A 27,057-nucleotide genomic window follows, 5' to 3' on the forward strand; every position below is an offset into this window, starting at 1 on the left:
CGTAAAATTTTCATGACATATTCCTCAGATTTTTAAAGACGATTTCTTGTAAATTAATAAAAAATTATAGTTTATTTGTTGCTTTGTTACTCGGACGAGATTGTTGAAAACGTCATATGTGTAGAAGCTATGCGTAGATCTAAATTATGTTTTATAGAGGCCTCGCATACACGCATACGTACACGTTACGCGCGTGTACGCCGGCGTGGAATGAGTATACGCTCTCGTGAGCCTACTTGTGTTCTATTAATGATTCTAATAAAGAGAATAAACATCGCGAGAGCGTGCGCGCGCGTAGACTGCCTGCCGCCGTGAAACATCAGCGCAAGACGACCGCTATTATTAGCGAGCGACAAATTCATTTTAAGATATCTTAGTATAAAATATGTATTATTGTATAATAATAAAAATGACTGCATATGAATGTGTGTACAAAGTGTAGTTAACAGCGAAAGCGATTGCGTCCGCTATCCGATATATGTACTGAGAAAAAAAGTTGTTAATTTGACTAAGAGCGTTCAATCGATTACCATTTTCTTAATTTAAATATTTTAAGTATTTAAGTCAAATGCGTCATGTTAGATTTAATAGGTCGTATTTAAAATATTTAAATATTTCGATTAAGGAAATAATAATCAGTTGAATTTAATTAGAGCATTTAGTCAAGTTAACAACCTTTTTCTCTCATTGTACATACGCATAATAAATCCTGTGTATATTATTGTATATAATAATAAAATTGTATATGATAACAAAAATAACTATATGCGTGCGTGTGTGTATAAAATGTAATGTAACAGCGAAAGCGATTGCGTCCGACACCCGATATATATATATGTATTAAAATGCGCCTATGTGCATTATTGTATAATAATAAAAATGAGTCTGCGTGTGATGTGTGGAAAATGTGATTATAACAGCAAAAGCGATCAATCCATTTTTACACACAAATGTATATAATAAAGTTATATTAATGTAGAAATTATCTTCGAATACTAAATATTTTTAATACTTGAAGATAATTTCTAAATCAGTATTCCATGCATAATGCATTCCGATATCTGATATATACATATATACATATATGTAATAAAATTACGCCTGTATGTATTCTTGTATAATAATAAAAATGATTGCGTATGTATGTGTGCGTGTGAAAAATGTAGCGTAAGAGCGAAAGCGATCAATTCATTTAACAAAAATGAATTTATTTTACATATATTGCGATATCCGATAGATTTAATGTACTTTCTAAAACTTTAACGCGCTATTTTTGTTTCTAAATAATTTTATTTTATTATTTGATGAAACACCGACAATAAAACGCAAAATGGAAAAGAATTATGTATACCGCTGTATGTATATATATGTACAAAAGAATCGATAATGTGTAAAATATATTTTGTAATTTTTAAAAATCTAATAAACTGTATTAATAATACAAAACGCAAATATCTCTTTATTGAAAATATCTCTCCAATTCCACACATCTTATCGTCCCATATACGCCTCTTTGTTAATCATACATTTTCTTGATACATTCTTGCCAATTTCTCATTCTTGGATTTTTTGAAACGGCATTTCTTGACATTAAATTCACAAAAGTATCAGGATAACATGATAAGCAAAGAGGTCGCGCAGAGTTAAATCATAGAGAGCGAGAAATTTAAAGCTTCGAAATTCGTAAAAGTATCAGGATAACATGATAAGCAAAGAGGTCGCGCAGAGTTAAATCATAGAGAGCGAGAAATTTAAAGCTTCGAAATTCGCAAAAGTATCAGGATAACATGATAAGCAAAGAGGTCGCGCAGAGTTAAATCATAGAGAGCGAGAAATTTAAAGCTTCGAAATTCGCAAAAGTATCAGGATAACATGATAAGCAAAGAGGTCGCGCAGAGTTAAATTACAGAAAGCGGGAAATTTAAAGCTTCGAAATTCGCAAAAGTATCAGGATAACATGATAAGCATAGAGGTCGCGCAGAGTTAAATCATAGAGAGCGAGAAATTTAAAGCTTCGAAATTCGCAAAAGTATCAGGATAACATGATAAGCAAAGAGGTCGCGCAGAGTTAAATTACAGAAAGCGGGAAATTTAAAGCTTCGAAATTCGCAAAAGTATCAGGATAACATGATAAGCATAGAGGTCGCGCAGAGTTAAATCATAGAGAGCGAGAAATTTAAAGCTTCGAAATTCGCAAAAGTATCAGGATAACATGATAAGCAAAGAGGTCGCGCAGAGTTAAATCATAGAGAGCGAGAAATTTAAAGCTTCGAAATTCGCAAAAGTATCAGGATAACATGATAAGCAAAGAGGTCGCGCAGAGTTAAATTACAGAAAGCGGGAAATTTAAAGCTTCGAAATTCGCAAAAGTATCAGGATAACATGATAAGCATAGAGGTCGCGCAGAGTTAAATCATAGAGAGCGAGAAATTAAAACCTTCGAAATTCGCAAAAGTATCAGGATAACATGATAAGCAAAGAGGTCGCGCAGAGTTAAACCATAGAGAGCGAGAAATTAAAACCTTCGAAATTCGCAAAAGTATCAGGATAACATGATAAGCAAAGAGGTCGCGCAGAGTTAAACCATAGAGAGCGAGAAATTTAAAGCTTCGAAATTCGCAAAAGTATCAGGATAACATGATAAGCAAAGAGGTCGCGCAGAGTTAAACCATAGAGAGCGAGAAATTTAAAGCTTCGAAATTCGCAAAAGTATCAGGATAACATGATAAGCAAAGAGGTCGCGCAGAGTTAAATCATAGAGAACGAGAAATTTAAAGCTTCGAAATTCGCAAAAGTATCAGGATAACATGATAAGCAAAGAGGTCGCGCAGAGTTAAATCATAGAGAGCGAGAAATTTAAAGCTTCGAAATTCGCAAAAGTATCAGGATAACATGATAAGCAAAGAGGTCGCGCAGAGTTAAATTACAGAAAGCGGGAAATTTAAAGCTTCGAAATTCGCAAAAGTATCAGGATAACATGATAAGCATAGAGGTCGCGCAGAGTTAAATCATAGAGAGCGAGAAATTTAAAGCTTCGAAATTCGCAAAAGTATCAGGATAACATGATAAGCAAAGAGGTCGCGCAGAGTTAAATCATAGAGAGCGAGAAATTTAAAGCTTCGAAATCCGCAAAATATTAGGAGAACATAATCAGCGAGAAGGTGGCACAAACTGAAATTTTAAAGATGCAAAAATTTGAAGCTTTGAAATCTACAAAAGTATTAAGAGAACATAATGAGCAAAGAGGTGGTACAAACTAAAATTCAAAGCTTCAAAATTCGCAAAAATATTAGGATTTTTTTTTTTTTTTTGTTTTCCGAAGGAAGAGAAAAATGCATTATGCATTCCCACCGGCCGGCCCGGTGGGATATGCGGGACTCGCACCCGCTAAAAAACTCTCCCTGCAGGGCCAATCTTTGGCCCCGCCGATACTTACACAAATTAAAATTCCGAGATTTCAGGAACATGATAGACAAGAAAGATAATACAAATAAAAACTTCAAATTTGATATTTTAGAAACTCCAACTTTATTTTCTTTCCCATTTACAGTATAATTAAAATTACTATGTAAAAATTAATTGTTCTTACAACTAATTTCTTAATTTAACACAATTGATTGCATTTTGCAGGCATTATATACGCTCATGACAAACCTGAATACGGGTATAGATTAGCGAATAATGCGCTGCATAGGTTTAAGCGAATGATACTATTTCAAAAAATATTCAATTTTGTAATATTTCGTAATAAACTGCTGATTCTGCTCTGTTTCTGCCATCAATCTGCTGTCGTATTCTGTGAGCAGGCTCTGCTCGATTTTTGACATTAATTTGTCGATTTAATCGATAATAACAGCCACTGTATCAAGTTTGTAATTTTTTCGCTGATAATAATTGATAGCAGATTGGCATGATTTGCTTTCGACAGATTTGGTTATTTGGGATTTAAAAAATGACGATGTATAATATCACAAAAGACGAGGATATGAAATATCTCTTCAGTAATTCTGTTAACTTATGGTCATATGCTCCGTGTTTTAATTATCGCTTCTTCGATTTGGATTCATTAAGACATCGCGTTATCGGTCTCATTGAGATATTTATCGGTGCCGTTGATTCGTTAAAAATTTGTGTATTTCCCGCGATGCGTTCGCGTATAGTAAACACAGATATCATGTATTAAACGAATATTAAAACTAGAGCGATATGAGATTATAGTCGATGTGGTAGTTTGGGAAAAAGAGATCCGATTACGCACGTTGGGTTATCGTATATTGGTCTTTCTCTCTCTCTTTCTTACAGTATATAAGATCACAGAAACACATTGCTGAAACATTTCATTGCAAGATGACGCATTGTAAATACATTGTGCAATATTATTGTAATCTTGAGATATTTCGCAATTACTGTCAAACTACCCATGATCATTTATTACTCTCATGAAACTGTCCATCATCTCCTTCACAAAACATTGTACTGTAATTTAAAAGATTTCAACAATGTAATTGAACGATTCAATGTTGTATATCGATATATATATAAAAATGTAAACTTTTTTATATGATAATGTCGGTGTTGAAAAAACGTGCCTAAAATTGCTCTTAAATCACTTTTATGACTTTATCGCTGAAGAAGATAAACGGGAAGAGAATCGAACAAAATCGGATGCGGCACGCAATGGATAACGGATCAATGACGCCGAAAAATAAACTTGAGCCCAATGCGTATTATTACAGCAGTTAACACGATTCATATTATGAAAGTCGATAAGCAACACACATTTCTATTGGGAGCCGGACGAGCGGCATAATTGTGCGTAAACCGATGTGCGTCGTGCGTTTATTACTCCTCTTACGCATATAAAACTCTTTCAGTTTTCTATGACCAACGCGAATACATGAAACGCGAGAACTGCGGATCTACGCACTTTTTATTTGGGTCATTAAAGTTTCCGTCAGTATATCACACGATATCAAACTTAGCGATTATGTATACACACACACACACACACACACACATATATATATAGCTTGGCGATTTCTTCAGTCGACCTACGCATTTTCCAAAAGGGAATGCGTAGATCTGCCAAAGTCTCCCTTGAATGCACGTTTGCTTGTGTATTAAAAAGTTTAGATATTTTTATATTTACATTTGTTTTTAATTGAAAGAATTTAAAATAATAAACATGTAACATTTTTAGTATAGGAGAAAAAAGATTATAAGATATATTAAATATATATTATATATATATTATATTTCTCTATCATCGATATAATATATTATAAATTTCTCAACGTGATATATATAGATGATACATGCACAATATTTAATGGAATTATGAATATTAAATTTATATGTTGAGGATGAATCGCGCGTCCCTTAATCTTGCAATTGAAACAAAGCAGAAAGAAGAGAGACTGGTTGATAAATTTGTTTGATACATTCGTGCATGCGTGACATGCACGCACTCGATAACCGATAACCGCGATGATGAAGCATTGACACCCGTTCAATTGAAATGAAGTATTTCAGATTTTTCCAAGTACAAGGATAAAAGTGACAATTTTTTATTTACTTTCTCTTCTTCGCTTTCTTTACATCGATTAATTAATGTCTCTCTTGTTAAAAGTTTCTCGGTAAAACAAAATTATAAAAACATAATTAAGAAAAGCAGTATAATTCTACTACTATAAAAAAATAAAACTATAATTCATTAAAATTAAAACAGTTGTTTTTTTCTCTTGACGCTGACACATTTATCAATGATTTCTTAGTCGGCGATATTTACGTTCCTTTCAATATAAAAGAGGTCTGTTTGACGATGCATTTTTTTTTGTTTCGTAAGAAACATGCTTAGTTTGGGAATCGAATAACGAGTTTCAAATTATGCAAGGGTGGACATTGGAGGAACAGTTAATAACATACTCCATAGCTATTGTAGTCCAGGGTGAGAAGTGTGTCTCCTGATACTAAAAGGACATGATAGAACGTAAATGTAACAGGCGAGAAATTTTTATAAGACTACAATTTTCATTTTTATATAAATTTTATATATACGATATCATACATTGCTAAATCACACGTTTTTATATTTATAGTATATATATCCATATCTCTCTGCTCTCTCTTTTTCTTTATTTGTTGAAAATTCTTTTGGTTTCTTTTCTCAATTCCATGCAAATCATATTACGAATTATGTCGCTTTAAAATTTCAAACCGACCCAATGTAGAATTAAAAACATATACGTAGCCGAATAGAATTCGAATAATTCTAACAAGATTCTTCATTGTGGCAAGAAATTTTTTAAAATGAATCCTGCACAAACTTACGCATATCGGCGAATTTATGAACACTGTAAAAAAATATTAATTCGTACAATATTTTTTAATTAGCAATAAATCGAGTCGCTTGATATTTTTTTATAATTTACAAAAACGATACATCCGCAGAGATTACAAAAAGGTACATATAATTTATAAGTACAAAATATGAATATGCATTCGCGCATAGAGACTCTTTCTCATTAAATACATATATATGAAAAGGTATATATAATGATTGTAAAGTAATAGAAAAGATCATTGAAATAGAATTCTTTTATCAAATTGTAAAAGTCGCTATGTGTGTGTGTGTGTGTGTGTGTGTGTGTGTGTGTGTGTGTGTGTGTGTGTGTGTGTGTGAATATATAAACTGCGCGTCATATTGCCGTATATCTTTATCAAAATTTAAAATGTATATTTATCTTTTATTCATATTAATTGGTTTTTTTCTTTCTTTCTTGCGCGACTCGAGCGTTTTTCCCAACATTGTGTAGTAAATACAAATAAATCGGTAATAACATTGAAATCACATTAAATGTCAAAGATCGCATGTCAAAGATCACATGAAATGTTACATCTTTTTTATCGGCCATCCATAATACTTTTTAAAAACAGGAGTTTGAATTAAGAAAATAATTACTATAAATTACTTTCTCTTAATTAAAACTCTTGTTAACAAGAGTTAACAGTTTAAACAATACAAATGAGGATTGTATTTTCTCATATGTAACTGTTACATAAAAATTGATACAGTATTAGGAATGTGTTCGCGTATATTATGTATCCTACTTACATACTATTATGTTAATTATAAATATAAATGCATAAAAAAAAACATGCATATATGTATATAATACAAAACATTGGCAAATATTTATGTATATATACTATCATGCAAATGATATTGCGTTGCTTATTCTCTTGATCAAGTCAAGAAATAGATATTTGATTAAAATTTCGGTTAATTTCTTTAGTTTCATGATATATTCCGTATTCCTGTGCAATTGCACTATACAAGTCTTTCCTATATAAAATTGAATTGTTTATATTAGAAAATACGTAGAAATTAATCAGATCAAGAATTTTCACATTTTATGTACACATATGGAAATTTTTGACAATAAAATTGACACTTCTCTTACATTTATGCTTCGTTATATAACATATAGATTAACAATAAAATAGACAAAAAGATATTTTGTCTTTTTTGAAAAGCATTTATAATTAATTATATAGTATGCTTATTATATACTACATGGTATTTTAATAAGCAACATTGACATGCTATATATTTGTAACAAGATAATGATTTTCATTATGTTCTTGTCATGCTACTCTCTACACATGATTTGTAGAACAACTTCATTGAATTAAATTGCAAATAATAATTATACTGATATATGAAAATATAAGAATATATGCATAAGAAAATCTGTCTTAGAATTCTATCCTTCATTAGGCCATTTATGTATATATATAATTTTCAACATTTATCATATAATAATAAAATTTTCGATGTAACGCGACTCAGGAAAATATTCTTGCATATTTATATGTATTTTCATATGTAATGCGTATTTTATCTGTGTTGATATTTTATATTTGCTCTTGGGTATTTTGAAGATGTGCAATATCTCATGCGAGATATGGAATTAGCAGCAAATCACAAAAAATGTTTCTTTTTTTGCACTACAATCTGATAGATATAAAATCTTGTGTGTAATTTTTATGAAATCTTACTTTATATTCTGCAAGTGAAAAATTATAAATGAAAAGGAACTGAAACTTTATAATTGATGAATTATCTTTAAGGATATTATAATAATAAAGATTATATCTCTCAGAAATTGAGATAATATAATGGGGCTATTTTAAATGTTAAGATAATTAATTGGTTTTCTACATGAGTAAAAAGAATGAATATATTTGATAATATTTTTATATGAAACGATTCTAGATATCTGTTTTTCACTTATATTTATGTGATGATTGATCACTATTTTGCGACAATTTGAACTTTTGCATTTGTAATGTACCAGATATTTGTTCGCGCGCGTAAATCTTTGTGAATAGCTATATGAGAATATGTAAAAACCTCATTCAGACATATGCTGCAGATTCGTGATTTCATTTCGACGTTGCAGTCGTTCTGGATGCGAGCAAGCCAACTGACTGAAATCACGAACGACGTCATTGAATGTTTCATCACCGGTAACGCCTATTTCGGAATCTTTCATTTCTTCATTTAGTAGGCCAAGTCGTAATCTGAAATATATGTCGATGCAATAGAAGAAAATATTTTAATATTTCTAAATCAATTCTTGCAAGATATTTACAAGGTAACGATATCAGCATTCGCTTCTTTTACAGCAATCGACAAGGGTTTTATCCCATATTCATCTTTGATGTGCTGATTAGCACGATGTTTCAGAAGCAAGCACACTTGTGCAGTATGGCCTGTAAATATTAATACATTCATATAAGATTGTAGTATTCCAGAAATGTAAAAAAATAATTTATAATTTATTAGCATATACCTAATTCTGTTGCTAAATGCAATGGTGTTTTTCCTTCGGCATCTTGACAATTGATTTGTGCACCATTCAAAAGAAGATATTCACATGACATGACAGAGCCCTGTGTATCAAAAACGCGGGATTGTTATCATTTTTATACTTTGCAGCTGGTTTTGTACAAAATTGAACAAAAATAATATTATAATACAACGTTTTACAGAAAGATTCTGGTACATACACTTATTATTGCTTGATGCAATGCACTGCGACTTTTATCATTAACATTGGACCATAATTTGTCAGCACCGGCCGCCAATGCTGCACACATTACAGGCAAATTGTGTGCCAATGCAGCTTTGTAAAGCAGTATGTCAGGATGCAGATTTTCAATATCTTCTTCGTCGGTAAATTCCTCGTCTTCGCCAGCTGTCGAATCTTGATCAGAGCTTAATTCTAGATTACCGTCCATAATCGGTTTTGGTACATCGCAACCAAACATTAATATATCCGATTCTGTTTTTTCATTGCGATGCTTCTCTGATTTAAGCTCTGTATTTTTCGAAACATTTTTATTATCGTCTTTGGTATCATCGGTGTGTCTGCTGGAATTGTCATCCGATTCACCGGTTGAAAACGTGCTAGTATCAGTTGTCGATACATTTACTTTCCGTTCGCTTTCTACCAAATTAGTATCTTGCATCAGTTCGCTGCTCGCAGCTTCTCCACAAGTTGCAGTATTCTTAACATGTTTATTACCATCATCCAGATCGTTTTGCGAACGATTCAATATCTTTCCATAGAGAGTGGAGTTATTTTTTAAATCTACGTTAGCGCTATCATCCGAGCTTATTGAATTCCGTTCAGTCTTCCTCGCTTTTCCAACGGAATTCAAACTATCGATCGACGTGTGCTTGCTATCATCTGAACTCGTTGAATGATGGCCTTCCTTTACGGATAACAATGTTGACGTTTTATTACAATTATTACTATCGATCTTATCACAACTGCGTGGTCTACGACGTAACTTACGCACGCTCCATTTTCGAAAATGCGTTTGCTCTCGACTAGCGTGATGCCCGGTTGGTATCACGTCAGTCAAAGATTTTACAAATTTACGATCTACATATTTCAATTTTATCCAAGTTTCTCGAACATTACTAGAAAGAGAAGATGTAAATATTTTATTAATATACTTATTTTTGCTAAGTTTTTACTTGTTAAGAAATAATCAATTCACCATAATATTGCATACCTATTGCATTTTGGTGTAGCTTTAATAATGTCGGAAGGTACAGGTAGAGCCTCATATATACTGTTTACAACAGAATTACCTAATTCCGCCATCACTTTTAATATTTCTGGTTCCCAATCATCTAAAGTCAAGGAGCGAACTTTGCTATAGTGTACCCCAAGACTTCTATGTACACCAGAACATTCTGTACAAATACCAAAGATATTAGGTGTACGATGTTATAAATAATAGTGTATGTTAATATATTTACCTATGCAAAGTGTAATGCCTAGATTGATACTGGCCCACCTTGGGTTAACATCACCACAATCGCAACAAACATCATTACCTGAGATCTTTAATAACTGTTCCCACACTCTAAAATGTTAAAGCAATTTTCATTAAAATAGGTTTGTCCCTTCAACATAAATCAATGGCATGTAAGGTTTATCAATCACCTCGATTTCGGTCTTGTTAATCGTCTCACGGGACCCTTGTTATCGCGCGATTGCGATTCATGTGGATTAACGCCAGCACCTATACTCATACCTCTCTGAATGGCAGCACCAATAGCTTGTTGCATCGCAGTCACCCAAGCCAAATATGTTTCTTCGCTGTCTGCTTGTAACATATGGCTTCTATAAATTAGAAAACAAGTGTTTTTTTTCATATCCACCAAACTCTCTTTTTATCATTGCAGAAAAATGAAAACATAAAATGTATACGCTTACTTTGTCGGACTTACAACTTCAAAGCAATTCCTCCTATCGCAATCGACCACAGGTTTTACAGTGCATAATCGTAGATCTTCTTCCATAATTGTATAATCTTCATCACCTGTTCGTTTTCGATATACCAATTGATGATCCTTTAAGCAGAACCATCTCCTATTCCAGGTTTTGAAAGCATTACTGGTTCTTTTAAATAGGTATCCTTCCATTTTTGGATTGCCAGGTACCGGAGAAGGGATCAGATCTCGATTATTAACGTATATATGCCGATTTTCCATTTCCTTTTCAAGCTTATTTGAATCACCTCTCATCTTAACTAAGTTTTCATCGAGATCTTTTAGAAATGGATCTAGATCTTGAGCGAGATCGCTACCTTGGTGATAATAAGTAATACATGCATGCATATAACTCAGCAACGTGCCTAATATTTCATGTCGCTTGCGTGCTTGCAGCATCGTCAGTACATGAATGTAATCTAACGCAGTATGTCTAAAACACGATCGAGTGGCCGACAGGATATTCGAAGTTTCTTCATATTCTGCAGGCCGAGATTTCGGTACTTGAGAGTTTCTATTTAGCGCAATATCGAGATCGCCTGAAATTTTTTCAAAGTAATGCCGAGACTCTTTTACTCTCTTAATGTCACTGGAAAAGTATGCGAGATAAAATTTGGTGTAAATCAGTCATCTGTCAACTTAACGCGATAATATGTGCAGGAGAGCTCACCTTTTAATAAAGTTATTAAGATCTTTCATCACAGTCCTAGAAGCTTGGTCTAACAAAATAGTATGATACTTGTTCATTTCTTGTAAAGCATGAATAAGTTTATTTAAGAATGCCATTATCTCAGGATCATCGCTAAAGTATATAGATAACTCCCATAGACTATTAGCAAACTGACTGTTAAAAAGACAGAATCATCATTAATATCTATGCTGTTAAAAATATATAATAAGAAAAAAAATACAGTAAATTATATTAATCTTAAATAATTTTTCTTATGTTAGCAATTGGCGATATGAGCATGTTTCAAATATATTATGCAAAATAATATATATATATATATATATATTTATTTTGCTTATATCTTGTTCAATATATTATTTGTTAATTTAATAATTTGTCCTTAATCTCTTTTTTATAAAACGATATAAAAATATATATGTAAAACATTTGTATATAGTATTCATATATATTCATAATTTCATATAAATCTATTTCCAATTTTTAATTTTCAATTTTTTAAAAATACATTTTATGTAGTAATTATAATATTGATGCAATAGTTGAAGCATAAATAAATATATCAATCTTACTTTTGCTGTCCAACAAAGGCTTTCCCAGTGTCGATGGTTAGACTGCAATTCTTTAATACCTATAAATAATGAAAATAAAGCAAATAACATATCATTAGATATAATAAAATATAATTATGTAAATAAAAAAATATTTTCTTTATATTATACATTATATACATATATATTCTTATTTTTATTTTCTATATGCATTGATTATATTACTTCTTATCATCATTGAATAATGAAAAATTTATGCTGTAAAAATTCAACTAGTACAGATAAAACACAGGCTTGTGCATCATTGTATATTTTACAATACCTTATCTAATTTTTGTTCAAGTTGATCTATATTCTTCTCCACCTCTTCGATGCAGAATCTACAAAGTTCATATTATTTTAAAAAATATATGTGTTTTCATTTCTTATATAATTTTATCTACAAAAAATTTACATGAAGTAAATATATTTAAAAAACTATATATAATACAAATTATCAGTTTTTCTTTGTATAAAAGAAATTATAATTAGACTAAAGGAAGCATAAAAGAGATTATACCGAAATTTCGGAGTATCTCGTAAACATTCTTCGAATTCGATCAAAGGCTTCATTTTGTACTCTAGATTTTTCGAGATCTTTGAATGCAGCTTCGTCCGTTGTACTGCAATCTCGAAATGTCGTACACGCGATGTTTTCCATGAAATTAACACGTTGGGTTAGCAGTCCAAGTGCAATTAATGAAAATTGTACGCGCGCGCACTCGTGTAGAACAAACTCACTTGTTCTGTCAAGCGTTTGTCCGCGTCATAGAAGTAAAAAACAAGAAATACGTAAAAAGATGACTGGACCATTAAACTCTATACATATGTATTGAAATGTGCTCCCACAAAAGTATATTTGACGTATAAAGTCTCTTTGTCCTTTAAGCGCATGCGCATCGAAAATTTTGTATACTTGGCATCATTGAAGAAAATTGATTGGTCCATTTCCAATTATGCATTCGCGTATGGACCAATCAATTTCTTTATGCATATGTTATGCGTCTGTGCAAATCCGTTTGGATAGGCCTTTATTTATTTTCATATACATTTACATCCTATATAATATATAATATATAATTAAATTTCAAATAAATTTTATTTTGCTATAATATAAAATTTGAATATTTTTTCAATATTTCTGCAGATCAAAATATACAATAACACAAGCGGATTAACAGAGAAATTATTTATAATTTAAGTATTATTTGAGCAATTTTTTTTACACTGTTCGGTTAGATTTTAACTTTTTTCTAATTCTATTCTATACCTATCATGTGTTCATCTATAGAGTGGGAAAACAAAAAAAAAAAACAAAAAAAAAACAAAAAAAAACGCACATTTTCATTCTATACATGCCAGTGAAATAAAAGAGGAGATTAAGGGTAGATTCAGAGTAAAGAAGTTTAACTAATAATATAAGATTAGATATAGATTGGAAGGAATGATTGTTAGACTTCAAAAGAATATATTATTTATCAGAAATAATATGTTTTTTCATGTGTCTTAATTAAAAGATTTTTATTTTATTATTTCATTTTAATATGAATCATCAGCTCTCTATGTCATTCTCTCTCTCTTTTGCTATATATATATTTAATATTTATATAATTATATTCTTGATTGTTTCACATAATATATGCTCGAAATATGTTTATATTATCATTATTAGATTATATTATTCAAAAAAAAAGAATTTGCCTACTTTTCAAAGAGCTTTAAAAACACATTAAAAATATCTGTATAATATTTACAAAATAGACATACTTTCAAATATTGCCATTTCACAGAAACAAAATACATTAGAAAAATGCACTTCTTCATATCACAATTTAAATATAAAATGTTATTAAGCATTTGGATTTTTTGACATTAATTCTAAATCAGAGTCCATCATATCTTTTACAAGTTCCTACAATATATATATATGTATATGTATTATCAATTTATATATAAATTTATATATAATATATAGAATAGAATATTATAACCCTTTGACTCTTATTACTTTTTTCTCTTTTAAGTTGAAGATGAAAGTGATTAAGAAGTTCATAAATAAAATTAAATAAACATTTATATTTATCGAAGAGAGACAAGATTCATAGATCAATATATCAAATTAAATAGTTATATTTAATATAATAAAAATATGTATCAAAAAATTTTAGTTCCGAACTAAATTATAAATTTGTATATATGATTCTCCAAGAGACAAAGGGTTAGATAATTGTAATAAATAAATGCATTAAATAAATATAGAAAATTACCTCAAATGTGACCGTTGGTTTCCATCCAAATTTGTTTCTTGCTTTTGACGCATCACCCAAAAGTACATCCTGCCCGAAAAAAGAAAAGAAAAAGATTAAATATATAATCCATGCAATGAAATTTATTTTCGATTTTTCATCTAATTTATATAACAATTATAATATCTTACCACTTCTGTTGGACGGAAGTATTTTGGATTTACGCGAACTAATACTTGACCGGTTTGTGCATCTTGCCCTGTCTCATTTATGCCTTTGCCTTCCCACTTAATTGTACGACCTATATACTGGAATGCTGTTTCTACAAATTCTCTCACACTATGTGTTTCTCCCGTTGCTATGACATAGTCATCTGGTTGTGTTTGTTGGAGCATTAACCACATTGCCTATACATACATGTAATATTATGTGTAATATAAATTATATATGTATATCTAAAAATTTGAAATATTTAATTTATTATAAAATGCTACTTTACTAACTTCTACATAATCCTTGGCATGGCCCCAATCTCGTTTTGCATCTAAGTTTCCTAATTCAAGCACATCCTGCAGACCCAAGTGTATTTTTGCTATTGACCTAGTCACCTTTCTCGTGACAAAGTTCTCTCCTCTTCGTGGACTCTCATGATTGAACAATATGCCATTACAAGCAAACATATTATAGGCTTCTCTATAATTTACAACAATCCAGAAGCTATATAACTTTGCGCAAGCTAAAATTTTGGAATTATATTTACATATATGTAATGTATGTATGTAATGTGAGTACGCTTCTTTCGTTTTTCAATTACCATATGGAGAACGTGGATAAAATGGTGTCTTTTCATTTTGTGGAACTTCTACTGCTCTACCATAAAGTTCAGAAGTTGATGCATGATAAAATTTCACAGATTTTTCCAGGCCGCACGTACGTATTGCATCTAATAATCTTACTGTTCCTACTGCATCCACTTCTGCAGTATATTCGCTCACTTCAAAGCTCACCTATGAATGAAAATAAAATAGAAAATATCAAATTTAATTTCAATTTATTGTGAATATTATATATGTATTTGATACAATATACAAACCATAACATGACTTTGTGCTGCAAGATTGTAAATTTCTGTTGGTTGTACTGCACTAATGACTTTAATTAAACTGCTGGAATCAGTCATATCGCCATAATGCAGCTTCATTTTACCTTGGCGATGACATTTCGGGTCTTCATATAAATGCTGAATGCGAGCAGTATTAAATGAACTGGCACGTCTGATAATACCGTGCACATCGTATCCCTTTTCCAGTAAAAATTCTGCCAAATAAGAGCCATCCTACAATGAAAAATAATAAAAGAGATGCAAAAAATACAAAATTATACTATTAATTATACTATTATATCTCAAAATATAGATGTAGTATAAAAAAGATAAAAGTAGTAAAAAATATATTTAGTAAAGAAAATCATATTTTAAAAATTGAAACACTGTTCTCTATCTTTCTGTTATAAAATGCAGTATTACATAAAGAATTGAATTGGAATTAAATGTATATTAAATTTGACTTACTTGTCCCGTAATACCTGTTATCAAAGCGACACGTCTACCATTGCCGGTTGCCATGTCGGTTGTCATGTTGTCAACACGTAACCAACAAAGGTTCACTTTGAATACTCGGTCTATTGCATCAAATCATTGCCAATAACGATAACGTTTATCGGTTAAAAAAAAAAACTAGTACAGAGAAAGAACCGCGATAATTATCATGCCCTATCCATTTTCAACACATAGGCAATAGGCAGTAAGATTAGATAAGCCCGCCGTTCATTCCCCTCCCCCTCAGTATTGTTAGAGTCGATAGTCGCTAGTCGATACTATCGACTCTGTTCGATTTTCAAAATTTTAAATTCTTTATTTAATTTAAATTATAATTTTGTAATTTTTATTTATATTAGAATCTCTTATAAAGTGTGCTTTACATGCTTTAAAATTTATACCTAATGAATAAAATATATAGTAAAAGAACCAAAACAAAGATAACAAAAATAAAATATGCGATTGGCATAATTGTAATCCATTTACACATGTAAATTTATTTTTATCCATTAAATACATATTTAATTATATTAGATACATAATAGATATGTATAAAGAAATTAATCAGTCAAATGTCTAATGTATAGGATACCATATTTTGTTATCTTCTTCGTATTAAATGAATAAATGGTTGATTTTTTTTTGTATATTAATATTTAAATACATTAGCATCATATATGGATAATATGATAAACACGGATTCCATATTGCAGCATTCTTTTTACTTATATCTACATATGAATGCTTTGCAAAGTATATTTTATAATACATTTGTGCTTAGTTATTTCATTTGTAGTCAACCGCAATATATAAATCTCGTAGATGGTAATTGCCTGTGATATGTGAAACATATCAAGGTGTATGAATATTATCAATATTTTTACAAATCACATATATACATTCTGCGATTTTTTATTCGTACAAAATATTTTTTCATTTCATTCTATATCGATATACCTATCAAAATGGATCGATGGTTTGGAGATAGGATACTCGGACATAATTCTTTTCAAATTATTGTTTACATACAAATATTAAAATTATGGATAAATAATTATTCCTTTATATTTCTACAGCTTAAAGCTTATCATTTTAGAAAGTAAGAGATTTTTTGAAATATATATATATATATATATTAATGTTTCTAACTTCTGTTACAATGTCATGCAAATAAATTAATCTGAATGCTAGAATACACAACATTTTATAATAAATATAACTACTTTACATTACCTGAAATACACATAATTTATAGACGTAGAAAGGTGTTTTTTTTTTTTTTTTTTTTTTTTAATATGGAGTATTATTTCATAATTTATTAATTGCGTGCATGTGTGTGTATGCGTTTGCGTTTATGTATGTGATGTCAAGAGAGAGTATTATTATTAATATATTAATGATACCAAAGCCATTTTTTAATAAAAGACATATATGTCGCAAAACTAAAATATATTTGCGACTATCTTGTAAATTTCCGTAGAATGTTGTCGATGCTAAATGTCACTGTTTTGGCAATATGTCCTGGAGAACCCGTATATTCGGTTTTGTTATCTTTTATCATAGCGTTTCCCTCATTTACCTCATTAATTTTATTTTGTTGCTGAAGTTTCTCTTGGCGTTTTTCCAAGTTGGGTAAAAATTCGGCCGACACCTGTAATTCAAGCTCACGTTTCAGTATCATAAAATCATTTCATGTTACTAAATTTGTATTTTTATGATATAAATATTTAAATAACATTTTTATAATTTAAATATCTAAATATTATGTATTCTGTCAAAAGGCCTAATTTCAAATATCAAAGAAAACACACGGCGTTTAGTATGTATCTCAACAAGTTAAGTAATATCGCGCCCAGAAGATTAAATAATTTCTTCATACCGACAATTCCGCAGACTTCTGCTTCTCTTGAGCAAAGGTCCGCTGTCGTCTCGTTCTCCTTCGTCTATAATTGCCATATTCGAACATCTCACTGGCGGATCGATCCAGCGTCCAATAGCTTCCCTTTCCAGCCGTATGATCTTCTTCGTCATTGTCCACGCTCATTTTATTTCGCGGAATCTTTACGAAGCAATCGTTCAGACTAAGATTGTGCCTTATGCTGTTCTGCCAGCCCTGCCGATTCTCCCTGTAATAAGGGAACTTGTCCATGATGAAGTGATAAATTCCGGAGAGCGTCAGTCGACGTTTCGGCGACGAATTGATGGCCATTGCTATTAGGGCAATATAAGAATACGGGGGCTTCTCGTAATACGGGGTTTTGTAACTGATTGCAGACGTTGACCAAGAGCTCGATGCTTGACAGAAGACCGGCCCGGAAATGTCAGCGCGCAACATCCCCGGAACGACGACGTTCGTAAATCCGTAGATACGCTTCATCGTGCACGTCTCAGATAATGTTTCATCAGTCGGAAACATCCACCAGTACTCCTGACATCGATGTGAATGGTATCCATGATTTTTCGCATCCTCGAGGAAACTTTGAATCTGAATGGGATAATCGCTTGGCTGCATCGCAAATCCTTTCGAGTATCCAGGATGAAAGAAGCGGATCGGTTTGTAAAATCCCGTAGTTTCTCGCTTCTGTTTTTTTTCTCTTTTAACGACAAATGTTGAAAATTTCACCGAATACTACAGCCTAATATATATATATATATTTTAATAACCGTAAAAAAAATTATTAATACGCAATAAAAGAAAAGTACTCCGTTAAATTTTACTCAAAATATTTTCTATTGCTGTATAAAACAAGATGAACAAATTTGCACTGATGTAATCGTCGTCAGATTGATAGAGACCATGTAACGGTACCCTGTCGATTAGGGCATAGACTCGCCGCGACTCCAGTTCTCCAACGAAGGATGTTTAATTTGACACGAGAATCTAAAAGTCGGTCCAACCCCGCCCATCGATGGTTTTCCAGGGAACACCCGTTTACGCTATCGTGGGGAGGCGGTTACCTATCCGGGACCGCACTACGTGTTTTATTGCTGTTTACACATATGCCGTTTCAACACCCACGCTGGCAGTAACCGCGCCGATATACAAACAGCGTTGCGGTAATTATATCGAAGCCCAACGGTTTCTCGGAAGCTCCTTCCTTCCTTGCTAACCGATATTATTTACGATCGATGAAGAGATATATAATTTAATATAAAAATCATTTACGTTGATTAAGCATATATTTTAATCAATTTAATAACATATACATGCCTATTAATAACATACATGTATCCAGCTAATGAAAAATCAATAAAACAAATTTAATAATTTGAGTGTAACATCATCAAAATTACATATTTAGTTTTTATATTTACATGCGTTATTAAATATAAATCATTTTTATTAACAATATGTCTAAGAGATAAAAAACTAGAAGAAATATAAATTAGGCACATACATACGAACGATTATATATACTGAAGTACAAAATGTGTCAATTATATATAATATAAATTATACAACAATTTTAATTTATCATATGATAATATAATCAGAATTGTTCTTTAACAATTGCATAATCTGCATCGAAGCTGCATAAATATTTTAATTGTTTGCTTCTTTTTTAATTTTATGAAAAAATGGATAAAATAATTTTAATAATTTGAGTGTAACATCACCAAAATTACACATTTAGTTTTTATATTTACAAATATAAAAGCTAAATTTTGCTTTTGTTTAGTTGTACGCGTTGCTCGTCAGATTCTGTAGTATTACTTTCATAGCTGCTGGATTGTCTCTCGGAACCTGCGCAATTAATAATATTATATACATTAAAATACATTAGATATATAAATAATGTATAAATTAAAATATATGCGTGTGTGGTGGCATTTCGATATCAAATATGTCAAAGTAATAATAGATCGAGTATGATTTAATGCTTAAATTTTTCGAATATATATGTATATCTTATATCTCGGTAATAATTTCTCATCCATTTTAATATACATTTGCCTGCAATTATAAAATAATGTAAATCACCGGAGCGAATGATTCATACAAACATGATATATATATATATATATATATATATATATATATATATATAATAATAATAATTAATAAATATCTCGCAACATTTACGTGATGAAAATAAATCGCGACGCTATTCATAGACAAAATATTCTGTTGTATTCTGTTGATTAATAATACACACGCAATCACACTAATTAATCGCGAATATTTTCATTGAATGAGTGCTATGAAGCTGCAACAAAGGATGAATAAGATAGAAGGAGGAGGAGGAGGCGGAGGTTGCAACGGCGGAGCATCTGTTAGTGGTTTATAAAAAAATCTTACTTTATTTATAAAATTAATTATTTATTTATCTCTCCATTATAGTAATTCTTTTTATATGTCATTGTATGCGAATATACTATGGATTGTATTTTTAACTAATTAAAAAATTCATAATTATTTAGATTATTTTTATATGTATTAGATTTTTATATTATATTATTATTTATATTTTAGACATTATTCCATAATTTAAATATATTTGAATTTTATAGATCAGAGTTGTGTACAAGAACTCTACCGTAGTACATCATGCCGATGAGTGTTATTTTTTATTTTTATATTTCGAGATAGATAAATCTTATCACACACAGTATATAAGTACACAGCAATAAAGAATTTTTACATTACTTATTTTTATGAATCATTTATTTGACAAAATCTGAGTTTATTATTTAATTTTAGAATTATTATTATATTAAAAAAATAATAAGAATATCGTAATTAGATACACATATAAATAATTAAATATATCTGTCTCGTGTAAAGATAATTAAATATATTTTATAAATTTATTATCTCGAAATATTGATGGACACGTATGTGACAGAAGAATGAAAACAAAAACAATACAGAAAATATTTTACAGAGTTACATATTACGATTAATGTATTTTAAAACGCATATTATAATGATACTAATCATTTATGAGCCCGTTTAATTCTAATTTTTTATAGTCCGTTCATCTATATTTATCAATAATATAACTTTATATCACTTGAGATCAAAAGACATAAAAATAAAATAAAACTCCAAAAAATGCTGCGCATGCAAAATAATTGTTAAAGAATCTTTTGTATAAATAATTTTTTGAAATAAATAAATTAATTTTAATATATATTATAACGATAATATATATTATAATAATATAATGTATAAAAATAATTGATCATTAATAATCGAATTATTAATGAGTAATTTACGCGTCTCTCAATTAACGACATCAAATTACGCATACTGCTTTCTATACGTCACAACGGATATGGTATAACATAAAAATCTATGATGAATCACTTTCCATAAGTGACGAAAGTGAACATGACATTAAAGAACATATTTCGATTTAGAATTTTACTTGTTGCAAATTAATCTTGATGATCGCTTACGGTGATATTATAATAAATACGGAAGTTGAACGGAAAGAGAGAAAGTGAGAGTATACATACCATATGTCCGGCTCTATTCACCCAGTACATACAAAATTTATCCCAAATTTTCAAAAAGCCCTCGAGAAAGCCATCTTCAGAGAGGAGCGGCTCCCTCGGCAACCATTTCCACCACTGTGCCCATTCTAATTTTTCGACCCAAAGAAGGGTGCCTAAAATATAATAAAGTAACCATGGATTATACGAGAATATTAAAAAAATATTATGCGTAATAATCTAGTGAATAGCATGCGTAATAGCTAGTGGAATAATGTCAGAAAAGGGGACTAACACAAGATATACGAAACGGTTCATTTTTGGCGATGTTATTACAAAGATGATAATTTTATATGAAAAAAAAGCTGAAAAAGTAGAATAATATTTTCTTATATCGGGTTTGATTTTTTACAAAATCGATTTTAAACACAAATCAGGTAATTAATAATATCTTTTAAAACTTAAATAATTTTTAATAAAAAAATTGTTGAGACGTTATCAATGTGAAGAAAAGAAGGAATTCAATTATTCAAGAATTTCTGTTACTCGGCTATTTGAGAAATATCTAGATGCTTGACATTATTTTAGATTTTACTTAAAATATTTCAATTCATTTCAATATATTTTTATCATTTATATTTAAAATGGCTATAATGTATTTTAATGTTAATCTATTTTATAAAATTTTCTTAGAAATTATTTTATTTGTGTTAACGCTATTATTCATCTCGTGTGTTGTAGTACATAGAAGAAAATAAATTAACTTACCCGGTGTATCGACAATTAAGTCCAATTGCCCATTGTATATGTATACGTTCAAGTTAGTTTCATTAAGTAATTCCTCCACTGAAACAGAATATATTTGTGTATTTTTTGTGAGTAGATTATAACGTATTATAAAATATAAGTCGCAGTGTATTATATTATACGAGAAATAATACATCTCTTAACATTTTGCGAAACATTCAGTTTTAGATGAAACACATGCGTGAATGTATTGGAATGCATATTACAATAGAGTTTCAAGTTTACACATGTGTTTGCTATCTCGTTTTTATTTCATGAATTTATATAACTCATAAAAATTGACTCAACAGCTTTTCGAAAGCTTACGAATTATTTAGCGTTTACATTCGTTTCACAAGGAAACGATGACAATGCATCATTAAGTTACACTACTTTCTTTATCATATTTTTGTTTTAATAATACATATATCTGACATATTTGGCCGATACCTATATTAGTAACAGGCTTCATAAAGTCCTCCATTAAGCTTTTGCGAACTATTTCAGATTGGTTACCATGAGTGACGTTAAGACCGAGAGCTTTTTTCACTGGACCATTCATCAAACTTTCAAGTGTCTGAGTCTCAATTTGAACAAAATTTCGATACATATCTACAATTTGTTAAAAAAACGATTTATATGTGATAATGATATTATTATGTTAATTATATTAAAAATGATCGTATACCTTCGTCAAAAAGCAATACATTTTGCGGTGATACTAAAGAAGAGTTACATTTCTTTTTTGTCAAAATATTATAAACGTCAACGTTGCAAGTTTTTTCTAAAATGATAGCTTGTGTGTAAGAGCAATCAACAAGTGCCTCTGTCCATTGGCCTTTCTCTATTTTATCTTTTGTGCTATTTGCTGCGGCGTCAATTTCGTTAAAATCTGCCGTATCAACCATACCCTGTAAAAATGTCCAAGAATTTTATAAGAATGCATAAATACCAGAGAATAAAATTTTACGTAAAACTAATGAGAGCCGACGAAGAGAAGGTGAAAGGGAGATGGCAGAGAAAGCCAGTAAATTTTATTATCGAGGCGTGTGTTTATCTTTTTTTCAATAGCATTATTTATGGATTATTTTTATACTATTGTATTATAAAATCGATGCATTGCCACAAAGACGATAAATAATTAAATATGTAATACTATGTTAAGTAGATATGGTGCCCATGTCATTACGGAGTCGATAGGAGAAATCCAAGGGTCCCCAAGTGCAATCCCCTTTAGATTACTTTCAATAGCGCCAGCTTTTTGAGCCTAAGGAACACAAGTTTGCGTTATGTTAGACACATGCAAATTTCTATTTAGTAAATTGTTACGTCGCTTTATTGGATGTGCCATTATTTGTGACAATTACTATAAATTTAAAAATATTATGCTTTACAGAAAGAGAGAAAATGTGTCCTATAATTACTTAAAATATCTCCGTTATTTTTCATAATACAAAAATGCGTCTCAGAAAGAGATTGTTTGCTTTATCTCTTATATAGTTGATAAAAATTTCTTTTTTAAATTACACTATTTTTCTTTTTTCGAGATTTAAAAATAATCAATATTTCTCTAAATAGACTCGTATAATACTTTTATTAATTTTTTGAAATTAGCGCATTTGTGTTTCTTACTCGATCCCAGACAAGCGCAAATTCTGCTCCCATTTTTCCACCATAGGATTCAGTGGTGATATACGTTGGGACAGGCTTAAATTGCGGTAATTGCTTGTAGAATCCTCGAATGCATTCTAAAAGATCGCTCGCGATTTGAGCGTTTGTCGTCGCGAATGCCGATTTGTTTTGACCGTAACTAAAGCCAGCACCAACAGGGTTATCGATGAAGAGAATATTGTAATCTTTGACCTATGACACAAATATATATTAGGGACTGTCTATAAATTTATTTTAATAGATTTATAAAAATCTGGTTTTTTTTATATTTTATTATATATTTTGCGTAATGTTTCGTTTTAATTTTTTATACAAATTATCATCCTTCTTATCCTTTTCCAAATATATTAATAATATCGAATCACTCTATACATTTTAATAAATAATGTCTCGATTATTAATAATGTATAATCTATATACATACGATTAAATATAGCTTAATTTTGACAGAATATATTTTATACTTTTGTATATATATTGTGCAATAATTAATTACCCAAGTGTAATTTCTTGGATTTAAATCCGTATCAAGAGGTCCTAGTTCTTCGAAATTTCCATACGCGGTCGAAGATCCGCCTGGTCCACCTTGTAACCAGATGATTAACGGTTTGTCGTAATATGATTTAACATCTGCCGTAGTATAATAAAGCCACCAAAACATGTTTGCATAGGGACGTACTTGAACATAGCCCCATTCTTGTTCTCCAGGACCGAACCCTGTTTTCCCTTTATTGATTCAAACAAATTTTATTATTAATAGATAAAAAAACGGAGCGTAACAATTGTATATATAACCGGTAAATTAGAAAAAGGCAAAATATTGATTAAAGATAAAAATAATTATCGTGGTTGTGATGAGAGATATAGATGACTCATTTATTTTGTAATGTGTATATTATTTAAAGTCATGTTATTATTGATATTTACAAAAAATATCTTAAATATTTTCCTTTGATTTCTGTTAAAATTATTTTGTATTTTAATTTAATACAATTGCGAATTTAAAAAATTTTCTGTCTCTATTTATTGTATATTGCATTCATTTTCTTTACTTGTTCTTATAATTCTTGTAGATACATCATTTATCGATGACGCGCGTGCCAATAAGTAAATTTTTTTTTTATTATAAAAGAATTTAAAAAAATTTAAATTGAATATGAAAAGACTCTAGTCTGAATATTTTGTCAATAATTTGATTTAAATATTATCTATCTATGGCTAATATTAAAATAGCGTATTCTCGAGACTATTTGTATGTAAAATAAATCTCGCGTGAGATTTGAACATGTTAAATTAGAAATTATTACTTCGCTGCGATGAGCTTCGAAATATTTCAGTTACGAGCAATGATTTGAAAGTCGACGGCGCAAAGACGAGTAGCTGAAATGGCATGTGTTTGCCAAGCGAAGACTTAGATAAATTTGCCAAGTCTTAAAAGAAATCGTAAAGTAAACTCCCGCAAACCTCCGTGTCATCGTGTAATATAAGCTATGAATGCAATGATTGAGCATTTCATCACTATATTACATCAAATTCGAAAAATTATGACAAATAAAAATTAAAATACCTATACATAATTATGTACAAAGAAACTGATTAGAAACTACACAATAGCCAATATATTCCAAAAATAAAAAAAAATAATGAAAAGAAAAAGGGATATTATATATATGATACTTAAAATATCTTATCAAAAAAATTATAATAATATATATATATATATATGGTATGTGTTTTAAAAATACACATCTGCCTAGTTTCTCAGGACATCTTGTATAATCCGAACTTCTTATTTTAAACACACTCGTAACATTTCACACGTAATCTTTCTTATTTGTCATATCTAGCAATCAAAATCAGCTGCTCAATATTGTATGATAATAAAATCTATCACGCCTATGCACAATTTGTATTTTATCTTACCAATACTTGCAGAAATAAAGCACAATACAGTGAAAATGCAAGTAAGTAGCCGCTCCATTGTCTTTTCGTGTTTCCGCGGCGAAGTTTCTCGAATACTAATCGTTGAGATTATATGGCGATACACACAAAGCATATATAAACATGCCTTTTATTTTCTTTTTTGTAGCAAAATATTTTGAAAACTAATCGTTGAGATATCATTGTTACCAAAAAGCATATATAAATGTAAATATTTATTTTATTTCATCGATATATAATCCGCACTCTCTTATTTATATACGTGACATTTCACGAGTCATTTTGACTATTTGGCATATTTAACAGTCAACATGAGCCGCTAATACAATATTATATATGGTAGCAAAATCTATCATCTCGATTATGACTTTTATTTTACCCCAATACTTCCAGAAACAAAACACAATATAGAAGATAAATAAATCCTTCATCGTCCTCTCGCGTTTCTGCGGCGAGATCTTTCGAAAAATGATCGTTGAAATTATTAATACACGATTTTATGCTATTTTATCTACATTATATTATTTTTTATCTACATTTCAAATAAATATAAATTAAATACAATATATATGCATCACGCACGATCATCTGTCATATAATCAACATTATTTAAACGCGATTAAGACATTTTGCGCTCAATGTTTTACTTTGTTCGACTTTTTTTTTTCCTAATTAATTGTTGGCTAAAGTTACCCAATAGATAATCTGCTTTTTTTGTTAACCCTTATCTTTATATATATATATTTAATGTTTAGTGAACGATAAATGATTTTTTTATTTACAATATCGAACACTATGCAAATTTTGTACAGAATTTCTTTTCAAAAACTTATTTCCCAGTATACTTATTTTATCATTTTTAAATCAACTTTTAATAAAGATATCGAGTCATATCTCTTAGGTTATAAGCGGTGAAAAATGATGAAAGTTTTTTAAAAGTTTAGTTTTAGAGAGAAAAGTAATGAAATATTCTTTGGTTAAGTTCAAGATAGACTATATTAATTTGAAAGTTAATTAGACAAAGATATGCAATGTGAAAAATTGGAAAGATTAAATGATAATTCTATAGAAGAATAATTTATAGAAGAATAAATGATATCTCTATATATATATAAAAAAATTATAGACATTGTATAAATAAATTTTTATAAAATACTGAGAGAGAGAGAGAGAGCCTGCTTTTAACGCGATGGATTAATAGCAGAATTAATACTTAATTTACCGACTTAAAATCGCGGAAAGAT

General features: G+C 30.0%; 4 protein-coding genes across 5 annotated transcripts; all 4 read right to left on the reverse strand.

Moving 5' to 3' along the window:
- Window positions 1-5,294: 5,294 nt before the first annotated feature.
- On the reverse strand, window positions 5,295-12,794 carry Cenb1a (Centaurin beta 1A). 2 transcript variants are annotated; one of them, XM_070294426.1, is made up of 13 exons: window positions 12,654-12,794; window positions 12,417-12,474; window positions 12,116-12,174; window positions 11,526-11,699; window positions 10,800-11,444; window positions 10,527-10,706; window positions 10,340-10,446; window positions 10,090-10,273; window positions 9,076-9,994; window positions 8,859-8,958; window positions 8,658-8,778; window positions 8,417-8,586; window positions 5,295-6,353 (listed from the first exon to the last, which is right to left on the reverse strand). In XM_070294426.1, the coding sequence occupies exons 1-12, from the start codon at window positions 12,704-12,706 to the stop codon at window positions 8,418-8,420; spliced, it is 2,769 nt and encodes a 922-aa protein (XP_070150527.1). In that variant the 5' UTR covers window positions 12,707-12,794; the 3' UTR covers window positions 5,295-6,353; window position 8,417. The 2 variants fall into 2 exon arrangements, with proteins under 2 accessions (XP_070150527.1, XP_070150526.1); XM_070294425.1 differs by lacking the exon at window positions 5,295-6,353 and having other exon boundaries at window positions 6,381-8,586.
- Window positions 12,795-13,724: 930 nt separating this feature from the next.
- Window positions 13,725-16,212, reverse strand: Gmd (GDP-mannose 4,6 dehydratase). The gene is made up of 7 exons (XM_070293994.1): window positions 15,950-16,212; window positions 15,473-15,715; window positions 15,194-15,386; window positions 14,883-15,115; window positions 14,571-14,786; window positions 14,401-14,469; window positions 13,725-14,045 (listed from the first exon to the last, which is right to left on the reverse strand). Exons 1-7 carry the CDS (start codon window positions 16,013-16,015, stop codon window positions 13,983-13,985), a joined length of 1,083 nt encoding a protein of 360 aa, XP_070150095.1. The 5' UTR covers window positions 16,016-16,212; the 3' UTR covers window positions 13,725-13,982.
- A 1,078-nt stretch (window positions 16,213-17,290) lies between these two features.
- On the reverse strand, window positions 17,291-18,816 carry LOC138932508 (forkhead box protein C2-A). The gene is made up of 2 exons (XM_070294418.1): window positions 17,856-18,816; window positions 17,291-17,627 (listed from the first exon to the last, which is right to left on the reverse strand). Exons 1-2 carry the CDS (start codon window positions 18,486-18,488, stop codon window positions 17,436-17,438), a joined length of 825 nt encoding a protein of 274 aa, XP_070150519.1. The 5' UTR covers window positions 18,489-18,816; the 3' UTR covers window positions 17,291-17,435.
- An 829-nt stretch (window positions 18,817-19,645) lies between these two features.
- Window positions 19,646-25,857, reverse strand: LOC138932554 (retinoid-inducible serine carboxypeptidase). The gene is made up of 9 exons (XM_070294479.1): window positions 25,796-25,857; window positions 24,369-24,598; window positions 23,834-24,064; window positions 23,358-23,468; window positions 22,890-23,112; window positions 22,652-22,813; window positions 22,184-22,261; window positions 21,440-21,591; window positions 19,646-19,721 (listed from the first exon to the last, which is right to left on the reverse strand). The coding sequence occupies exons 1-9, from the start codon at window positions 25,851-25,853 to the stop codon at window positions 19,653-19,655; spliced, it is 1,314 nt and encodes a 437-aa protein (XP_070150580.1). The 5' UTR covers window positions 25,854-25,857; the 3' UTR covers window positions 19,646-19,652.
- Window positions 25,858-27,057: the final 1,200 nt, after the last annotated feature.

This window comes from Polyergus mexicanus, unplaced genomic scaffold (assembly GCF_030449975.1).
Source record: "Polyergus mexicanus isolate NDT 795.1 unplaced genomic scaffold, iyPolMexi1.0 SCAF_4, whole genome shotgun sequence".
Lineage (NCBI taxonomy): Eukaryota > Metazoa > Arthropoda > Insecta > Hymenoptera > Formicidae > Polyergus > Polyergus mexicanus.